At 41.7% G+C, this 18755-nt stretch overlaps 1 protein-coding gene across 1 annotated transcript in view; it reads left to right on the top strand.

Moving 5' to 3' along the window:
- The window catches only part of LOC123033938 (patatin-like phospholipase domain-containing protein 2), a 34874-nt gene that overhangs the window by 6354 nt on the left and 9765 nt on the right, over positions 1-18755 (top strand). Inside the window, exons 2-5 of the mRNA XM_044450897.1 lie at positions 6333-6565; positions 7285-7350; positions 11096-11305; positions 12607-12667. Coding sequence (XP_044306832.1) covers positions 6333-6565; positions 7285-7350; positions 11096-11305; positions 12607-12667 — 570 coding nt within the window. The remainder of the gene's footprint in view (positions 1-6332; positions 6566-7284; positions 7351-11095; positions 11306-12606; positions 12668-18755) is intronic.

Genomic DNA, 18755 nt, shown 5'->3' on the forward strand with positions numbered 1-18755 from the left:
TACAACTCTGGTGCGCCCACAACTGGAGTATTGTGTTCAGTTTTGGGTCCCTCATTACAGGAAGGATATAGCCAGGTTAGAGTTGGTGCAGTGTAGGGCCACAAGGTTGGTGGCCGGTTTGCAGGGGATGCCATATGAGGCGAGACTGAGGGAACTGGGTCTCTTCAGCCTGGAGAAGAGGAGACTCAGAGGGGATCTGTTAGCGACATACAGGTATGTGAGGGGATGTCGCACAGAGGTGGGTAGAGACCTGTTCTCCCCTTCAGAGGAAGGCATGATGCGCTCCAACCGAGCAAAGCTCAGGGAACCAAGGTTCCATTTAGATGCCAGGAATACTTCCTGACAGTTAGGACCCTGAGGGTATGGAATGGGCCTCCATGAGAGGTGGTTGAGGCCCCATCAGTGAGGGTGTTCAAAGATAGGCTGGGCATGTACATGGTGGGCATGTTGTGAGTGAAGCCGGCTGGAGCCGGGGGTCAGAGAAGATGGCCCAGGAGGTCCCTTCTGACTCGCTCTGTTTCTAAGTTTCTAAGTGCCTTCAGAGAAACGTTCACTTTCAGATTCTTCCTCATAGGATTCCTCTTGAAAGAAGTTTATCATCCTTTCCTCTCGTCTGTATAGTTCTTGAGTATATTGTTTCCATCTTTATTTTATCCTGGTCAGATAGGATGTCTTTTACCTTTTGTCTTTCACCATTCCTAATTTAAGTTTAAATTTCTCTTTGGTTTCTTGGATCTTCTGGAAGAGATCTTTTGTTTTTCCTCAGTTTTCTTCCATTTCTTTGCACTGGGCATTATAATAAATCTTTTGGTCTCTGTGTTTTTGCTTCTTAACTGTCCTTAGCTATTGTGAGTGTTTTTTCTGTAATCCATCTAGGCTCTTTGGCACTGTGCCTCTGTTAGTGATCTTTTTCAACTTCACTCTGATTTTTAATACTAATAATCCATGGCCAAGACCACAGTCTGTGCCTTTTTTGTTTGTTTGTTTCTTGTTTTTGGCAGTGAGGACGCATATTCTCCATCTTACACTTCCAGTTATGTACTTTTTGTAATTTCTGCATTGGCCAGCTGGTGAGCTCCATGTGTTCAGTTTTCTGATTAGTTGCCTGAAGTATATAATTGCAGTAAGCTGATTGCTGGTTTGAGTTTGATCCCCTGCTTTGTTTCTGACTCCTAGTCCAAATTTTCCCACAACACTGGATTTGGCATTGTTTTGTAATTTTGCTTAATAGTCAGTCACCTGTGATTATCAGTATGTCTTGTCTGGCATGCTATCAATTTCCTCTTGGATGCATGTATGAAAGTTCTGTTTCTTCTTCAGCATCTGTTGCTGGAGCATAGACCTGAATGATGCAACTGGACAGCCATCGGAGAGGGATGGTTTACCCTGCAGTCTTGAACTGAGCAGGGAGCGCAGCCTGATGGCCCTCTGGTGTCTTCCAACTCTACTATTCTATGCTTCTGTCATAATTATACTGATAGGTTTTCTGAGAATTCTGAGTGAAATTATTTGGTTAGATTTAGCATTTAGTATGGTGTATACTATATCTTGCTTCAGTATTAATTCCATTTCTTCCCAGTTTGTCATTTCCAGAGTATGAAACACTTAGTGTTTGTCTGATAGAAAATGTCTTCCAGTCTACTTATGTTCACTTACATAATGTACTGCAGTGTTTAATCATTCCATTTCCTGCTTTATGTTTTCCACTTTGCCTTGATCCATACTTCTCACTTTCCATGTTGCTCTTATGTGTATTTTGCAGCATCAGATTTTCCTTTCACCCCTGTGCATGTCAGCCATTAGTCTTCTTTTTGTATTTGAACTAGTTGCATCATTAGTGGCAGGGCCATTAATACTTGTTATTGGGTGTTCCCAATTTGTTTTCAATGCCTTCCCACCTGTGAACTTCATCTTTTGCTAGTATTTCTGGTTTCAGTGTAGATTGCTTCATCATAGGATTTTCAAGGTAAGAAATATTCAGAGGTGGTTTACCATTGTCTTCTGAAGTATTAAACAGCCTCAGCATTACTGCTGTTGTCTGCAAAAGATCTTTTGCTAGGGTCCCTTTCAACTCCTGTTGCTGCCCAGTAGCTGCTACCTCCCCATCACCATTAGAGATACCCATTCTCTTCTGCTTTTGTGACCTGTCCCCCTGAAGAGGGTGGGTGCATCTTGGTCTGCTGCCAAAGCTTTGACTATTCTGCTTTGGGTGGCCCTCCTAGGAGATCAGCCTATTGAAGGAGTTTGGCCTCCTGGTGGCATTGATTTCAGCTTCTTGACAATCTCAAAATCCCACACCAGTTATGTGCATTATAATGCCCATTCATTTTTAGGTAAAATGTAGGATCTTGTGACTAAAATCAATTATGATGATTTATTTTGTATTAATTTTAATCTTTGCTTTACACAACCTCCCCAATCTTTAGCTTATCTCCTCCTGACCTTTTATTTGTAGGTCAAATTCCTTTTGGAAAGTTGACTTTAACTTCCTCTCTGGAAGTAAAGCAGAGGACAAAAGTTGTGTCAGGCATGAAAAGCTGCCCTAATAAACTATTCGTGGTGGTCAGTTTGTTGCCTTGTGATTGGATGAGAAAAATAAGCTGAGCCTCTGCTGACATGTGGTACAATTAGTTGTTATCTATCCTGTGGAGAAGGTTACTACAGGACATTAACCTGTTCCATTTCTTGGCAAGCTTTCTGAGCGAAAGAGAATGGTTGCTGTGCTAATAACTTGGGCTGACAAAAAAAATTAATAATGCTAATCTTAAAGAAAATATTTTGAAAAAAAAAACCTCGTGAATGCACTCAGTTATGCAAGCCTGTGATAAGATATCAGAGTATATATTTGTTTAATAATGACTAACTTTGAAAGACAGTGAGATAGTTACTCTAATTAAACATTGCTGATGAAATGTATTTTCAGTACTTCCTTGGCAAACATAAATAAGTAAGGATATGCAAGAGATCTTCATACGTAGGTTGTGTCTCTCCTCTCTTCCTCCTCCCTTCCTCTCTCCCTCCCAGTTGTGGTTTATACTGTAAAGTTAAAGAGGTGGGAGATGTTGAGAGCAGCTCTCTCTGCACCATTTTTTTCCATCTACAGCCCACTTAGACAAGACCTTGGAAGCACAGACCTTTTATTAGAGCTCAACAAAACAGCGTAAATCCAAGTAACATTCTCTTTGAGATGCAGGAAAAGCATCTGCTCATGTGAAGAGTTGAATCCAAACAGAAAAATCTCTTTCTCTCTTTCAGAAATGATTCTGACTCCAATTCAGGGTGGCTCCACCTTCTTGAAGGCTAGATAGCAGGAATGGCAGACACTTCATAATTGGTCCACTCATTTTGTGTCTCATCTCCTGATGGGGTCAAGGAACTCCCCCTTAATCCCTTCCTTGCCCAATTCTTAAATACCTCCTTACTTTTCCAAGGCGGTCTGGTTATGCATTTATTGTTGGGTTTTTTGATAATTTTTTTTAGCAAAAATTTATTGTTTTTGATGTTTATGTACCACCCCAGCCCATAGACTCTCAACTGTTCGCATGTTCTGCTTGAGAAACTTTAGTAGGTAAGCTTGAAACTACTAAGTCATCTGTCCCAGCCCAGTGCCCCTTCATGTCCTCCTTAGAAATGGATGAATCTAACCGAGCAGAGTGTAATGTGAGAAAACTGGGCCCTCTCTCTACAGGTGCACTGCAGGCATTGTGCCCACATGACTCTGACAACTTGATTGGTGGTGATTGTTCTTGTTCTTGTTTCATTTCTAAACTGCCCCACAGCCAAAGCTCTCTGGGCAATTATCATTAGGTCATAACAAGCCCATTAGTCTTGTTCGCATGTCAACCAAACTCACCTTGGAAATAAGCCACAGTGATTGTGTGCAAAACAATGTAAGGTGGACATGACAGACAGTCAGGCTTGCCATGGGTTCCTGCCCCCTTCCCTCTCCCTTTGGTCCTCCTGTGGGTATTCTAGTGGACACTACAAAAGGAATGAGTTGTCCTTCCCCCATTGCAAGCAAGAGCTATTCTGGGCTCATTGTAGCCTTTTTTTTAAAACTTTTTTTTCACAGTCTTTGTTATGACAGTTGGACAGGCTGCCCATGGTTACCAATTATTTCTTTTCAATTGTGCAAAAAAAAAAAAAAATCTTGGATCCCTTCAAAAAGTGGGGTTTGACAGGGTACACAAGAAAATGTGTGTTTTTTATTGGAGCATATGGACTGGACCCTTTGTTCAATCATAACCCTTTTTCTAAACAAGCTGCCCTGAAGGAATTAGTCTATTACTTGACAACCCAATTTGAAAAGCAATGTGTTCATTGACTTGCAGTTATTCAGAATTAGAGTTGGCATGTTACACAATTAAATTATTAAATACTGTCAACAGACCATAGTCAATTATTCCATGAAGTCATGATGGACTTGATAGTAGAAAAATTAGCCTGCTATCAATGTAACACAACTTCATTTATAAACAGATGTTTGTTTTTTTAATTGCTGTTTCTTTGCTTTATTCATGTTGCTAGTTGTTAAAAATGTTGTAACTGTAGGCTAGCCCCAGTGTTTCATGATAGAAGCCCTACAGAAGAACTGTCCAATGAATTTATCAAATTTATAGAAACATTACCTAACTTTGGGAAAAATCAAAATTCTTTTAAAGGTGGTAACTGTGGTGACGAGGAAATTGCATAATAAAGCAAGCGCATGGTGACCATAACTTTTTGCTTGGCTACCAAGGCCATCCAAACTTTGTGATCACTGAGGATAAAAGTTAGCTACTTTTGGCTTTGTAATTAACATACATTTTGTTCCTGTTCATGATTAATGCATTTTTATTCTAATCCAGGTGGACTGTTGTCAAGTAATGGTTAAGTTAAAAAAGGACTGGTCAATAAATGTACTGACTAGTCAAATGTCCAATCATATTTATTAGTCCATTTTCTGCTCTTCTTTTCAAATAGCTTATAGTGACTTATAGTTACACATGATTCTCATCCATGCTGTTTACAGGGTTACTGTGCTTACCTTCAGCAGTGGAACATGTTCCTTCAGATGATTCTGTAGTGTATAACTGAATATGCCAGCTTGATCAATATATGTGACAGATCTTCTTTCAAATGTTGGTTGTAAAAAGCTCATAATTTCTTGAAAATGAATTCTGTATTAAAATAAAATGAGGAATTATAATGTGGATTTTTTTCTTATTGGATATTACTTGAAAAATGAAGACACATTAAAATAACGGGGGCAATTCTGTATCCATGAGGGAAAAGTATAGAAGGAAACCATAAACTCTTTAACTGGAAAACTGTCTTAGTTACTGCTTGAAAGAACTAAGTAACTTGAGGTGTTTGGTACAGAAGATAAGAAGAGGAAACTGACATTTGCAATCTTACACATGCCTACTCAGAATTCAGTTGAGTTTACTTCTGGCTAAGCTAGTGTAGGGTTGCAGCCCTTGGGTTGTATCCAGTGTATGTCTAACTTGCCTTATTCATTTCAATTGACTTACATTGTTGGATACGTCCTTCAGGATCATTTGGATCTCAGGATTTTAAAATTTCTGGCACCTGATAGTTATGTGTATATTATTTATTTTCAAGGTTGATATACTGCTCCACAGTTACACAGAATCCTGAGTGGCGAACAATACTACTTTTAATACTTCTTAACTACTATGTTAAAAAGAAAATATCAATAAAACACATGCTTTCTCTATGTTATTATTTTATCCTGCTTTTTAGATAAATATTGTTTTCTTAATTACATCAGGTAAAAAGAAAAATTGGAGTCAAGCCCTGGAGGAAAAAGGTAGAAAGAGATCAGTTTGATTATGCCAGAATGATGGGTTGGTGTCATGAAGACCAACCCCATTATTTTTTGGTATAATGCTGGTTCATTCAAGACATGCAAGGGGAAAAGACTTATTTTCTGTCATATTAAACAATTCAGTATTTGAACAATATGATACATATGTATTTCAGTGTGTGAGTAACCTATGTTAGGTGCCCATGTTTATGAACTGCAAAATATTTTTTTCCAGGTGCTGTTAAGGATTAGTTTTTTTAAAACTTGAAATTGTAAATGGAGAAATCTTTCTTTTTAAACACCTTGAAATGTTTGTACCATTGACCGTATAGCCTGAAGTGCCTGATCCTGTGTATTCATGGAAACTAAGCAGGGCCGGGCCTGGTTCAAATCTGGATGGGTGTTCTAATGTTGTGAACCACCCAGAGAGCTTTGGCTACAGGTGATATAGAAATGTCATGCACCACCACCACTGCCACCGCCACCACCATCACCATCTTACATTCAGTTATTTCTCTTTCAGTGGAAGCTTGTGCTGATGTTATGGGTCTAGCCAAAGAAGCCAGAAAACGAAATCTTGGCCCTCTTCATCCTTCCTTCAATGTGATGAAAATAATACGGGATGGCCTCTACAAACATCTTCCAGAAAATACTCATGAACTGATAGCAGGGAAACTCTGCATTTCACTTACCAGAGTGTCTGATGGCAAAAATGTGTTGGTATCCAACTTTAAATCTAAAGAAGAAGTTGTGCAGGTCCGTTCACATTTGTTATTAAATTCTGGGCTAGTGGCTGAGAATCTTAAATGCCTTAGGTCCCCCCAATTTTTCTAATTTTTGTGTTTGAAAATTATGTTCACTTGTTTCCAGTGGTTGTCTTTTTCAGAAATCCATACAAAAAGATTTTCCTTGTTCTAGCTCTAGCATGAGAGTCTTAGGAAGAAAAGCCTTCCCTAGCCTATTGCTCTCTGGATGTTTTGGAGTACGATTCCCACCATCCCAGCCATCATGGTCAATGATCAGAAATGCTGTGAAATGCTGTAAAATGCTGTTTTAGATGTAGTCTAAAACATCTGGAGTGCATCAGGTTGGGGGAGGATGTTGGGGGAGGATGTTGAATAGCATCCTTTTTAAAGTGTGCCTGTACAGTATAAAATCTTCATAGATAGGTAGCTAGCAAAACCACAACAATTATTTTTAAAACCTTGGTGGGATTAAAAAAAATAGTGTTCTCTTAAAGGATGTAAGAGAAGGAACCAAGCAAAAATCTCAAAGGATGGGATTCTGAATGTGAGGCCATCACTAGAAAGGGCTTGTCAGTGGTACTGCTAGCTTAATTGAACATAGTGGTTTTTCATCTGACAAGTTGAAAAAGGAAAGGAAAGAATTGTGGAAAATGACTGCATTGGACCATTGTTGTATGAATGCTTTTTGCTATTAGACAAAGATATAATGCTGAGCTTTTTCTTTTTAAGGCTTTGCTCTGCAGTTCATTTGTGCCTATATATTGTGGCCTCATTCCACCTTCATTTAGAGGGGTGGTAAGTACTTGTTTATCCTTCTGTTAAACTAAACTTTCATGAGTATTGCTGAAGACATCAAATGCAAGAATAATCAGGTGATGTTCTATACTTTCCTATGGTAGCAACATCAGTGCTGAGAACCTTTGAAAGGGAATCTTGGCTTTTTGGTCCATACAAGATTTTGGACACCATTATTTTTATGTCATAAATGGTTCTGGAATGGTAAATTACCTGTAGAATTTCTTAGGTTGCAATTGTGTATGGCCTCCTGATAGGGGAAGTGGGGGCATAAAGGATTATTTGGAGTCCAAGCTCTGAGGTTCTCTGACTGCAGAGCTGGGATTCCAAATGTGGAGCCCCTACCCTGTCCCATTCACTGCTTACATGGAAAGAGCCACACCACTTGCCTCTTCATGGTTTATAAATGTGATGTTGAGGGTTGGAAATTGGCCTCAGAAAGAGCTAAAGGGGAAAGGAGAAGACTGGGGCTGACTGACTACTTTCACTGTATCTAAAGGGTGCCCTGGTCTACTTTTGTCCCCTTCCATGAAACTTCATCTAGAGAGCTGAAAATGCCTATCAAGATGAAGGGCAGGGTGTCAATAGTTTGCACATAAATAAACATGTTTGGATGCTTACATACATTGAGCACAGTGGACATTGGTTTGTGACTTAGCAGTCATCACTAATGTCCTGTCTGTCAAGGTTGTAAGACTGGATCCTGGAGGAGTAATAGATGAAAATAAACATCGTTTTGCTTGGTCAGAATCCATTTGATCCCCTCTGTGAGATTTTTAAAAATGATTTTACTGAATACAGAGTACATCTTTTTTTTTTCAAGGAGTCAATCTTATGATACTTCTGTGATCTCAAAAATTATATGTAATTATTTTCTGTGTATTCAAAAACTACAATAAGGAACATTTATTATTATTATAAGGCACTGGTCCCTATTGTATTTGTTGTGTGACATATGGTACACAGGTCCCCAAACACTCCCCTTTTCCCAATACTGACATCATTATACTCGCAGAAACCTTGTGAAGGAGCATGCATCTAGAACTTTTGCAGGTCTATAGCTGATGGATACAGCTTTTATCTCTCTAGCCTCCACACCTGGTATGCATGCACAGCATATTGTGCTGATGTCAGTGAAAGGTTGGTTGTTGGGAAGGACTGATACACAGTTGTGGCATATCTGATGAATTTATGCCCTGTCATATAATGCCTGGGTGTGAGACAGGCTGTTCTGTTTGTGTCCAAGAAATGGAATAGCAGAGAGATCAATTTGAAGTGTGTGAATTTATTTCACTACACAATATCATTCCAATGGCTGACTTGTGTGTGTGACCATAGTGGTCATGAGATAAAAGTTGCTCTAAGATAGCTTTGTGTGGGTTATAAAATGAACTGAATTTTGTTTTCCCAGAATAAGCATAGTTCATACAGCAAAACAAACGGATATGGTTTCTAACACATTTTAAGGAAACATTTTATCAAGAAAATTGTTTGAAGCTCCTTAATAAAAGCTTCTGCAGCTTATATAAGCCAATTAGGGATGGGAGGACTAAGAAAATGAGACGTATGTGCACACAATTTATTCAAGTGGGACCATAAGTTTACTCTGTATTGTATGTCTGGTGGGAGCCCAGTGGGATGTCTGTTGCTCACATTGGGGGTATGAACCTTCTTGGAAGTTACTTGTGCATAAAGCTGTTCATATACAGCCTCCATGGAACACATATCAATATATGTATATTCAATGGATATGTTGCAGTTTTACATGGTATGTGTGGTATACACATGCACACACATTTTGCACTGCAAGCATTGCATAAAAGAGGCTTGGGTTTGTTATCTCTCAGTTGAGAACTCACTTGCTTGACTTAAGAGGAAGCGGTCTTGAAGATGAAATGCTAATTGTTATCCTCTTAATTGTTTTAAGGCCCTTTCTTAAGCAGTGTATTTCAAGGCCATTCTTAGGACTTGAAGTATCCTATTAAAGGCTGCCTGTATCTTGACTGAAAGCAAATACCAAAATGCTTGTGCGATTTTGCCTGCATATTTTAGTAAAAGGAAAGGCAAAATTATTCAGGGCCTGCATTGTGCACATTCTAGAAAATAACTAGTGCTAATTTTTGTGTACGGATGCTTTTTTGCTCATTCCCTCCCTGCTTCAAATCAAAGGAAAAGATGTCCTTGTGATTTGATGATGCAAAGGTTTTGGAAAAGCAGCAAATCCAGATTCCAAAAACTGTCCTTTATCCTTCCTTTTTTACCTTTAAAAATCTTCAATCCTTTATGAGAGGCAGAGAAAGCATCCACTAAATCTATGATTCAGGTAGGTTCAGGCTAATCCAGTTCTTTGGTACTCGTGGCTGGACAATTATGTTATCTAAAAAGATTTAGTTGGGGTGACAAACACGAGGTACACTTGAAAGGCCTTGTTCATCTTCCAAATTGACTTTGCAGTTAGTATTGGTATAGAAATGGAACTGCATAGTACAAGATGCATAGGAGGAACACTGCATTGGGTGAAGGACATAAACAAAACACTTTGCCTAAACTAGGAAGAGTATAGGTGAGCAATTGGACCTTATTTGCATGGAACGTGATCAGTGTATGAGAGCCAAGAGTGGAACCTCTTTCAGTCTGATGGGGAAATTCAATTTTGAAGGAGCTCTGTGCAGGGTAAAGGGGGTAAGGCAAGAAATACATAGAAATATAGAAACTTAGTGAGTCAGAAAGGGCCTACTGGGCCATCTAGTCTGACCCCTGGCTCCACTCATGACATGCCTACCATACCACTATATTGTAGCTTAAACTTAGAAAGGTAATTCAGCCTTTTAGAAATGTGGTGGGGAGTGGACTGCACAGAAGCTAGGAAGCTTCTGAGAGTTTGAAAAGAGCTGGAGCAGGGGAAGAAGGTAGGATCACCTGGGAAACCCTAGTGGGTTAGAGTAGGACTCCAGGAGGGCTGGATTTTGCCTCCAGGCCTAAGGATACCCTGCCCTCTCTAGTGCATGCCTTATAAATACCAAAGGAAGTTGTACAATTCCTTAGCACAAATGTCTTCACTAAGGCTGGCTCCAGGCATTTGATCTCCCCAAGGAGATACATGGGGAACACATATCCAAGAAAACGGATAATCGGAAAGGAATCATCAGATTGCTTCCAAAGTTGCAGAGGCATCTGGACAGCATATCCTCTAAGAACAGTGCCCTTATAAATTATGTGATACTGAATGCAATACATATTATCAACCACATTTAGCTCCAACCAATTGCTCTGTTTGGGCCACATTTGGTAAGACAGAATACTACTACTGAATATACTGTGATTGAATAGTATGTCAAATGGCTCCAATGAAGAACTCTAGGGTCACAAAACTCTAAGCAACATCAAGTGAAATGGTTACTGTGGCACAAAACTTGAACTGATTTGAATAAGAGCAGATATGGGTTCTGACATATGAACACTAGTCTAATCACTAGTTTGCGTAAAACTAGCAGTGCCTTCAAGTTGCTCCCTATCAAGGCAACAACAGGCCATGTCTCCTTTCTCAATTTTCTCCTGTTATTTGTAAAATATACTTGGTTTCACTCAGCCTACCAATTTAGATGGTTATTTCCACCACTGTCAGGCAATAGCTAATTTCTATATATGCTCTTGTCCATTTTTGAGTATACCAGACTCTTTTTCTCTGGAGCTAAGAGAAAAATAAGCCTTGTTTTTTAATCTCTATTTCCTTCCCTATTTAAAGCGCTATGTTGATGGTGGAATAAGTGACAATTTACCTCAGTACGACTCAAAGGATACCATCACAATTTCGCCTTTCTCTGGAGAGTGTGACATATGTCCAAAGGGAAACTCTGCAAACTTCCATGAATTCAATCTGAAGAATACCAGCATTCAGTTTAGCTTAGGGAACTTGTACCGTTTAACACAAGCACTTTTCCCTCCAGAACCCAAGGTACTGTGCATTTTATCTTTGGGTAATATCTAAGCTTTCTGTAAATGTGCTGGCATATATGCTTCTAAGTTTCTATCATGGAACAATAGACATACTTCTCAAAGTGCTAGTTCTCTATGAATTTGTTTACTGTCTCAAGAAGATCATGGTGCTAATCTAGAGCATCTTGATGAGCGTTTGTAAAAATGCCATGGGAGCAATTTCTCCTAACTGGGAATAATGGAAAGAAGTCTTTCCCAACCTGGGTCCCTTGACGGGTTTAGGGCTAGAACTTCCTTCCAGCAGTTCATATAGGCAATAGTCAGAAATGATGGAAGTTCTAGGCCAAAACATCTGGAGTCACCCTTCTAATGTGAAGGGTGATAATCCTCTACAATTTAGGATGTTATTCTGGAGAGATGATTTCATGCTATTAATGTTCCAAGAAGAATCATGCAAATACTCTCCAGTACAACTACTGCAGAGCCCTTTAAAAAAACACACACAATAAAGTGCTTACTGAACCTATTTCAATAATTTCTGGAGTTTTTTCTGCATTATTTTCTGGTTTTGCCTTAGTACTGAAATGCTTCATTTTTGCTTGTGTTTGAGGTGACTTATTCTAATGATATATACTGTTTGCGCAAGTAGCCATACCAGAATCAATTACTAAACACATGTAGCTTGGTATGCCCAGCTGCAAACTAGTACTAGCCTGAGAATTGTGTTAAAGCTTCCATGCCATCAAACTGCATGCATATACTGAAAGGTAAAAGTTTATGCTGCCTAAAAGGCTGGAAATAGATTTTTAAAAACCCAGTAGGATGTCTGCATGCACATTGAGAGATAATCTGATTAAAATAAAACCCTATATTAGCTTAATCCTTGCCCTCAAAAGCCACCTAAATACAAATGGTTGAACACATTTGATTTCCATTGCAGTATCAAGCAAACACTCCGTGTTTGCCCCACTCCATGGCAAATCATCTATGACCCTTTTTCAACCAGATCTATTTGTATGGTTTCACAGTCCTAGATAAATCAAAGGGAAGATTTTAAAGCCATTAAATTAATAATTTTGAAAAGAAAGATGCAGAAAACTGCATCTCTCCAAACAGAAAACCACAACAAACCTGAAACACAATAATTCAGCTATGTAAATCTGTGTCTTCTATAGTGACCCTTAATAAGCAGACACTAGCATTTTCTCTCCCAACTGCCATATTTAAGTGACATGAAATGTTGGTGCCATTCATTTGATAATTGCTTTTTTGGAACTTCAAAATGTTCTTCAGTTTACTCATTTTCTGTAACCTTTACAGGTGTTAGGAGAAATCTGTGAACAAGGATATTCAGATGCGCTTAGATTCTTAAAAGAAAATGGTATGTCACTACTGTGCAATTTCAAATTTGTGGCATGGGTGGTGAGCAAATTATTAATCACAATACTAAAAAGGTCTGTGCATTTTTGTAAACTGCAGAAAACACTGGCCACTGTTGCTCTTGTCCTGATAACATCCAGGTGAGATAACTGTAATACAGTGTGCGTATAGATGAGGGGTCTTCAAAAAGTTTCTGCATTTTTTAAAACTCTATTAAGAATTTCAAAAACAAATTATATCACTTTTTGACATAGTCACCTTCCTTTATAATACATTTTTTCCCAGTGTCATACCAACTTTTTAATACCATCAGCAACTAATATATAAAATATATTTATAAAATATAAAAGTGCAGAAACTTTCTGAAGACCCCTCATGTGTGTGTGTGTGTGTGTGTGTGTGTGGAGAGTTGCCTTTAGAAATTTCAGCTGGTTCAAAATGGAGCTGCTAGCATTAACTGGGACATAAGCTATATGGAATCATTGTTGCTGCCTTCAAAACAGTTTCTGAACCCAACATAAAATGTGGGTTATTACTTAGACATTCCAAGGCATGGATATTTTGAAGATCATCTTTACCCATAAGAATCCTACCCTTGTATGTATATTATCATAAGAAGCCCTGTCAAGTGATCCTCTGCTGTCTGATATATGACAAATGGCTAGGTGATAGACAGAGGATCAAATGAGAAGGGAAGGCACAAGTGTAAAGAAGGAAACAAAAAGGGAAGAAATGCTGAAAAGTCCTATGTGCTAGTGAAACAACTTTTATCGCCCTATTATGTCACAAAGATAACCTTCAGGAGCTTAAAAATCGGTGAGGGGGGGGGGAGGGATGATAGCAGGTTTTGTTTTTTTGGTCCCTTATCTTGAAGCTTTGGCACTCCTCCTCAACAAAGCCAGTAAATCAAACAGTTGAAGCTAAAATCCTTTATTCTGCAAAACATTGCAGATACATTGACAAGAAAAGACGGAGATGACAATGATGGCGAAGTTGTCCTATCTTTCTGAGAGGGCTTAGATTACAAAATGCTTTTGATTCGCCTGGGCCATCCCTCCTTGGGCAGATCAGACAAACTTCTCTCCCTCCTCCTTTCTAATTCCCTCGACTCCAATTGCTCTAGCCTGCGGGTGCATCTGCAAGAGCAAGAGCAAGCATCTTCAAACCCCCTCTGTCCTGGGACAATGCCAATCATAGCGTTCCCATGGTCACTATCTGCAAGCAACCGCCAGACCACCTTCCAACCCTATCACTATCAGCTTCTGCTTGAATCCTGCTCTCCCCTGCATCTTCTTCTCTTTAAAACACTTCGTCAGGGAGTGGGGAGGGCATTTGTACAATTGACACCAGGCACCGAATCCTGGTTCCCACGAGAAGCCTCCTTCTCCCCTGTGTGCGCCAAAGACTCCTCTGAGTTGGTGCACACCAAACCCCTGAAGACGGGCATTTCTGAAAATAGTAGGGCAAGAATAGAACTTTCTTCGCAAGCACTTAAGGCTTTTCTCTCCTCCCCCCTCCATTTCCTCCTGTTTCTTTCCTTAGGTGATAGAGGGCCATTCCACTTGTCATTTTGGCTCTGGACCTTCTATAAGGATCCTGGTAAAATGCAATAAAAGCTACATAGAAAAATAGACAACACAAGTGTGTCTTCATTTATAATTATGTAAGATTATATCATGCAATATTGGCAGCATTCTCTATTAGGAGCAGGCAATCTTGAACTTGTTAGGATATATCTATCTGCTCTTACTATTAAATTCTGTCTATAGTCATACATGATGCAGTCATAGTTTGCACAGGACTTCCCTTCCCAGGACTTCGGGTGTGCGGTGCATCCTAAGATGAGGTTTCAAATGTATAACTCGGCTGTATAATTTCCAGATGGGTTGCCAGCTGCAATAGTCTCCTGCAATAAATATAGTAGTCTTCTTTTACCCACAAGTTTCTTTCTTTTAGTAGTCTGGAAATTGGGACTAAGGGAAATATACTATATATGCCTGTTCCAAGTTCACTATCTCATTTTCAAATTTAAGCAATGCTAGCAATATGCCAGTTTTCCTTTCTTGGGTTGACTGCTTCCTGCCTTGCATACATATGGTGTAGATCACTATTTCGGGTTTATTGCAATTACAGTGGCTCACGAACTTAATCCGTTCCATGACTCTGGTTGTGACCCAAATTGGTTGTGAGCCAAGTCAAATTTCCCCATAAGATTCAATGTAAATAAGGTTAATCCATTCTGGCCCCTCTGAATGTGGTTGTGAGCCAATTTTTGGTTGTGAGCCAAGTCAAATTTCCCCATAAGATTCAATGTAAATAAGGTTAATCCGTTCTGTAACTATTTTTTTAAATCAGAAAAATTCAAAACAAAGTGACAAAGAACAACAGTGACAAAGTACTGTACAGTACAGTACAGTACAGTACAGTGGAGAACACTAACCTAGGTGGGGGGAGGGAGGTTATTGTTTTGAGGGAGTTCCCCTCCATAAGGACATTGGGGAGATCTCTTTCATTGGTTTCCTCTCTTCTTTGTCTCTTAGCTGCAGGGTCAATTTTGGTGAAAAATCTGTCTATAGTCACTTGTTTTTTCCTGCGCTGCATAACCCTCCGGAAATGAGAGACCATGTTATCGTTCATCAGATTCAACACTCTGTTCGTTACAGTTACGTTGGGGTGCTGCTTCTCAAAGAAATCCTGACATGGGTGCGCTTTTGCAGGAAAGATGGGTGCAATCTCAGTCATCTCCCCCCGCTGCCCCGCAACCAGCATGCTCGCGGCCATCTCCTTCATGCAACCAGCACTCTTGCAGTCATCTCCCCCCACCTCCGCAACCAGCACAATCACGGCCATCTCCTCCCACCTCCAAGTGGGGAGATGGCCATGATCACAGTCATGTTCATGCAGGGAAGACATGCATGATCATGGCTGTGCTGTGCTGAGCCCATCTTTCCTGCAGGAGTGCGCCTGTGATCACGCATGTCTTCCCTGCACGAATGCAACTGCAACCGTGGCCATCTTCCCACTTGGGGAGAGGTGGGGAGATGGTTGCTATCTTGGTCGCCACCCAATGCAGAGTTCACAACCCAAGTCAAAATTTTCATGAAATTTTTGTTTGTGACCTGATTTGGTCATGAACCAAGGTGTCCGTGAGCCGAGGTACCACTGTACTTAGTACTGGTCTGAGCACATTTAATCTGACAAATTCCACTGAGTGCTTACAATCACAGGCAGCTCTGCAGTAGAGGTAGATCTTGAAGAGGGATTTGAAGGAAAAAAGATCCCAACTACTATTTAAATTGTTCTCTCACAGCTGGTTGTTAAATCTCTGATTTTAAGAACTGCTTCTTCGGCTTGCTTTTTCCTCCTGCCTCCTCATCACATTTTCTGCTGAATGCTCTATCTTTTATATTGTAACACTAAGGGGTCAAGGTTGGCTTACTCTTGATATTTGGCATTCTGGTTAGAATTGGCTAAAGTAGGATAAAAATACTTCAAATAAAATGAATTGTTCCTGGGATCTACTGATTTGCTCACACATCCATGTGGGCTTAAGCATCCTAATTCTCACTAAAAAGCCTCAAATATTGTGCTGAAACAGAAACTGCTATAGTGATACAGCCTACTTCTTTGTCATGGCCTCTGTGCATCACACATATGGGTGCTGCGCCTGCGCAGTGCCTTTGGCCGGAAGATTGATAGCTAACGGTTTTTGGCGGGAAAAAGCTCTGCTCCCCCTCCCCCTCTAGCCTATAAAGAGCGGAGCGTCCACCATTTTGTTCAGTCTTTGCGACCGCCGTTCACTGTGCCTCGTGCCGCTTTCTCTGTCGTTCCGACCATTGCTCGTCTTGTTTGTTCTCAATTGTTCTTCTCTCCCAGTATAGCCCTGTTAGTATTAGTAGTTCTTGTAGAAATTCTTGTTCCTCTTGATAGTTCTCTGTTTCTTCTATCTGATTTTTTCTATCATCATCTAACTCTCTTTCGATCTTCTATTAAAAAAAAAAAAACAACCGAAATATATTCTTACCCTCTGCACTATCTTCTCCTTTTTCCTTTTCTTAAGATGGCGCAGCGAGCGGCTTTCCGCAAGTGCACGGAATGTGGGTCTAAGATGTCTCCTGCATACCCGCATGACCTATCTCCTCTGCCTGGGGGAAGGGCATAGGACCGATAAGTGTTCTCACTGCCTGGCCTTCTCTAAGCAGGCTAGGAAAAATCGTGAGAACTGCCTACGAAGGCTTTTGTGGGATCAGGCTCTTCTGCAGTCTGACCCACTAGTCATCGCTCTGAAGCCTGGCTCTTCCAATGCTCCTCTGACTTCACGCCCTTTGGCTCCGCCCTCTCGCCCTTTGGACGAAGACGCGTCTACCATGGGCGCTCGGCCTGCTTCTCTGAAGAAGAAGCATGAGAAACGCAAGCATGCCGATACCGACAAATTGGCAGGCCACAAGAAGGCCAGGAAGGAGAAGGCTCCGAAGCCGTCGAAGAAATCTAAGGATCTGGAGCATCCCAGGCATCGTGACTCGGGTTCGACGGCCCATTCGGTACCTATGGTAGTCACCGTACCGACTCCACCTGACCCGGCCCTACGAGGGTTACCCCTCAAGGGTCCCCTCGCCGTGTGGCTGACCTTCCGGCGGAGCCTCTCCCAACTCTACCACGGGAGTCGATTTCTGAGGGGGAGATTCAAGATTCTCCCCCTAGGGCTAGGTCTCCCACACCTATGCCCACAGCCACATTGGAGGCGGATGTTAAAAGGTCCCCGCCTAGGAGCCAGAGGAGCCACTCTGTAGAACACTGTTCCGAAGGATGGTACCGTCCCTACTACCAGGCCTGGGGCGATCCGCATTCCGTTGGATACTACCCTGGCCCCAGGGGTCGATCTTCACCACCTCCTCATGACTGTCCACTGTCCTCGGGCCTGAGGCATGCGTCCTCCTCAGGATGAGAGTAGCCGGTCCTTCTCTCTGGCTGAGTCCTTTTCATTGGCTCCCCCGTACTATGGTGCTGCTTCTGACGATTCGGAGGTCGATTCTACCTCCCCAGATGTCTCTGTGACCTCCCAGGGCCCTGCATCACCGGACGAATCGCACGTCTCCTTCACAGAGTTGATGTCCCGCCTTGTCCAGTCCCTTGAGATCGACGCCATCCAGCATCCGGGACTGAGTATGGACAAGTTTTATGACGCCGTCCGTGGGGAACAATCTACATCGATCGTCCTGCTGCTGATCACCACCTTGCGACAGGCAATGACACAACCCTGGGACTTGCCCGCTCACCCTCAACCGACTTCGCAGAGGTATGAATCCATGTACTGGGTTCGGGAGGAGGACATACCCTTCCTCCTCCGCCACCCCAAACCAAACTCGGTCGTGGTGGAGTCCTCCCAGGGCAGAGAGGCAAGAGGTCACACCACACCGAGGGACAAGGAGGGACGGAAGATCGACTCCCTGGCCAGGCGAGTGTACACTGCCTGTGGCCTAGGGCTGAGAATTTCCAATTATGAGGCGACGCTTGCGAGGTATCAGTACTTCATTATGCAGTGCCTCCATAACATTGTCTCAGCCCTCCCAGACCACCAGGGTGACCTGGCTAAGGTCTTCGTCAAGGAGGCGATGCAAGTCGCTGTCCAGCAGTTGTCCACTGCCCGACATCATGTGGACACAGACTCAAGGGCCTTGGTCGGTGCCGTCTCCCTCCGGAGGCACGCCTGGTTATGGAACTGTAACTTCCCAGAGGAGACGAAGAGGCGAATAGAGGAAATGCCCTTTGACGGGTCTGGGCTTTTCCACTCAAGGACCGACCACAAGCTAAAGAAACTCCATGAGTCTCACATGACAGCATGGAGGATGGAGCTACAGACCCAGACCAGGCATAAGTGGTTATGGACCCGTCCATCTTGTAGGCAATCATACCAGCCTCGACAGTAGCCTCAACACCAGCAGCAGCAACAGCAACGCCGCTGTCAACAGCCTCCACAATGGTACCAGCAGGGCCGTCGTCGTTTTGACGGAGATAGGAGACAGCGCTGACAGACGGGCGAACCACTCCTCTAATTCCTTTTATACCCACCCCCCTCTCATCTGGGGACC

This window comes from Varanus komodoensis, unplaced genomic scaffold, assembly GCF_004798865.1.
Source record: "Varanus komodoensis strain SLA01 unplaced genomic scaffold, ASM479886v1 scaffold69, whole genome shotgun sequence".
NCBI classification, from domain to species: Eukaryota; Metazoa; Chordata; class Lepidosauria; order Squamata; family Varanidae; genus Varanus; species Varanus komodoensis.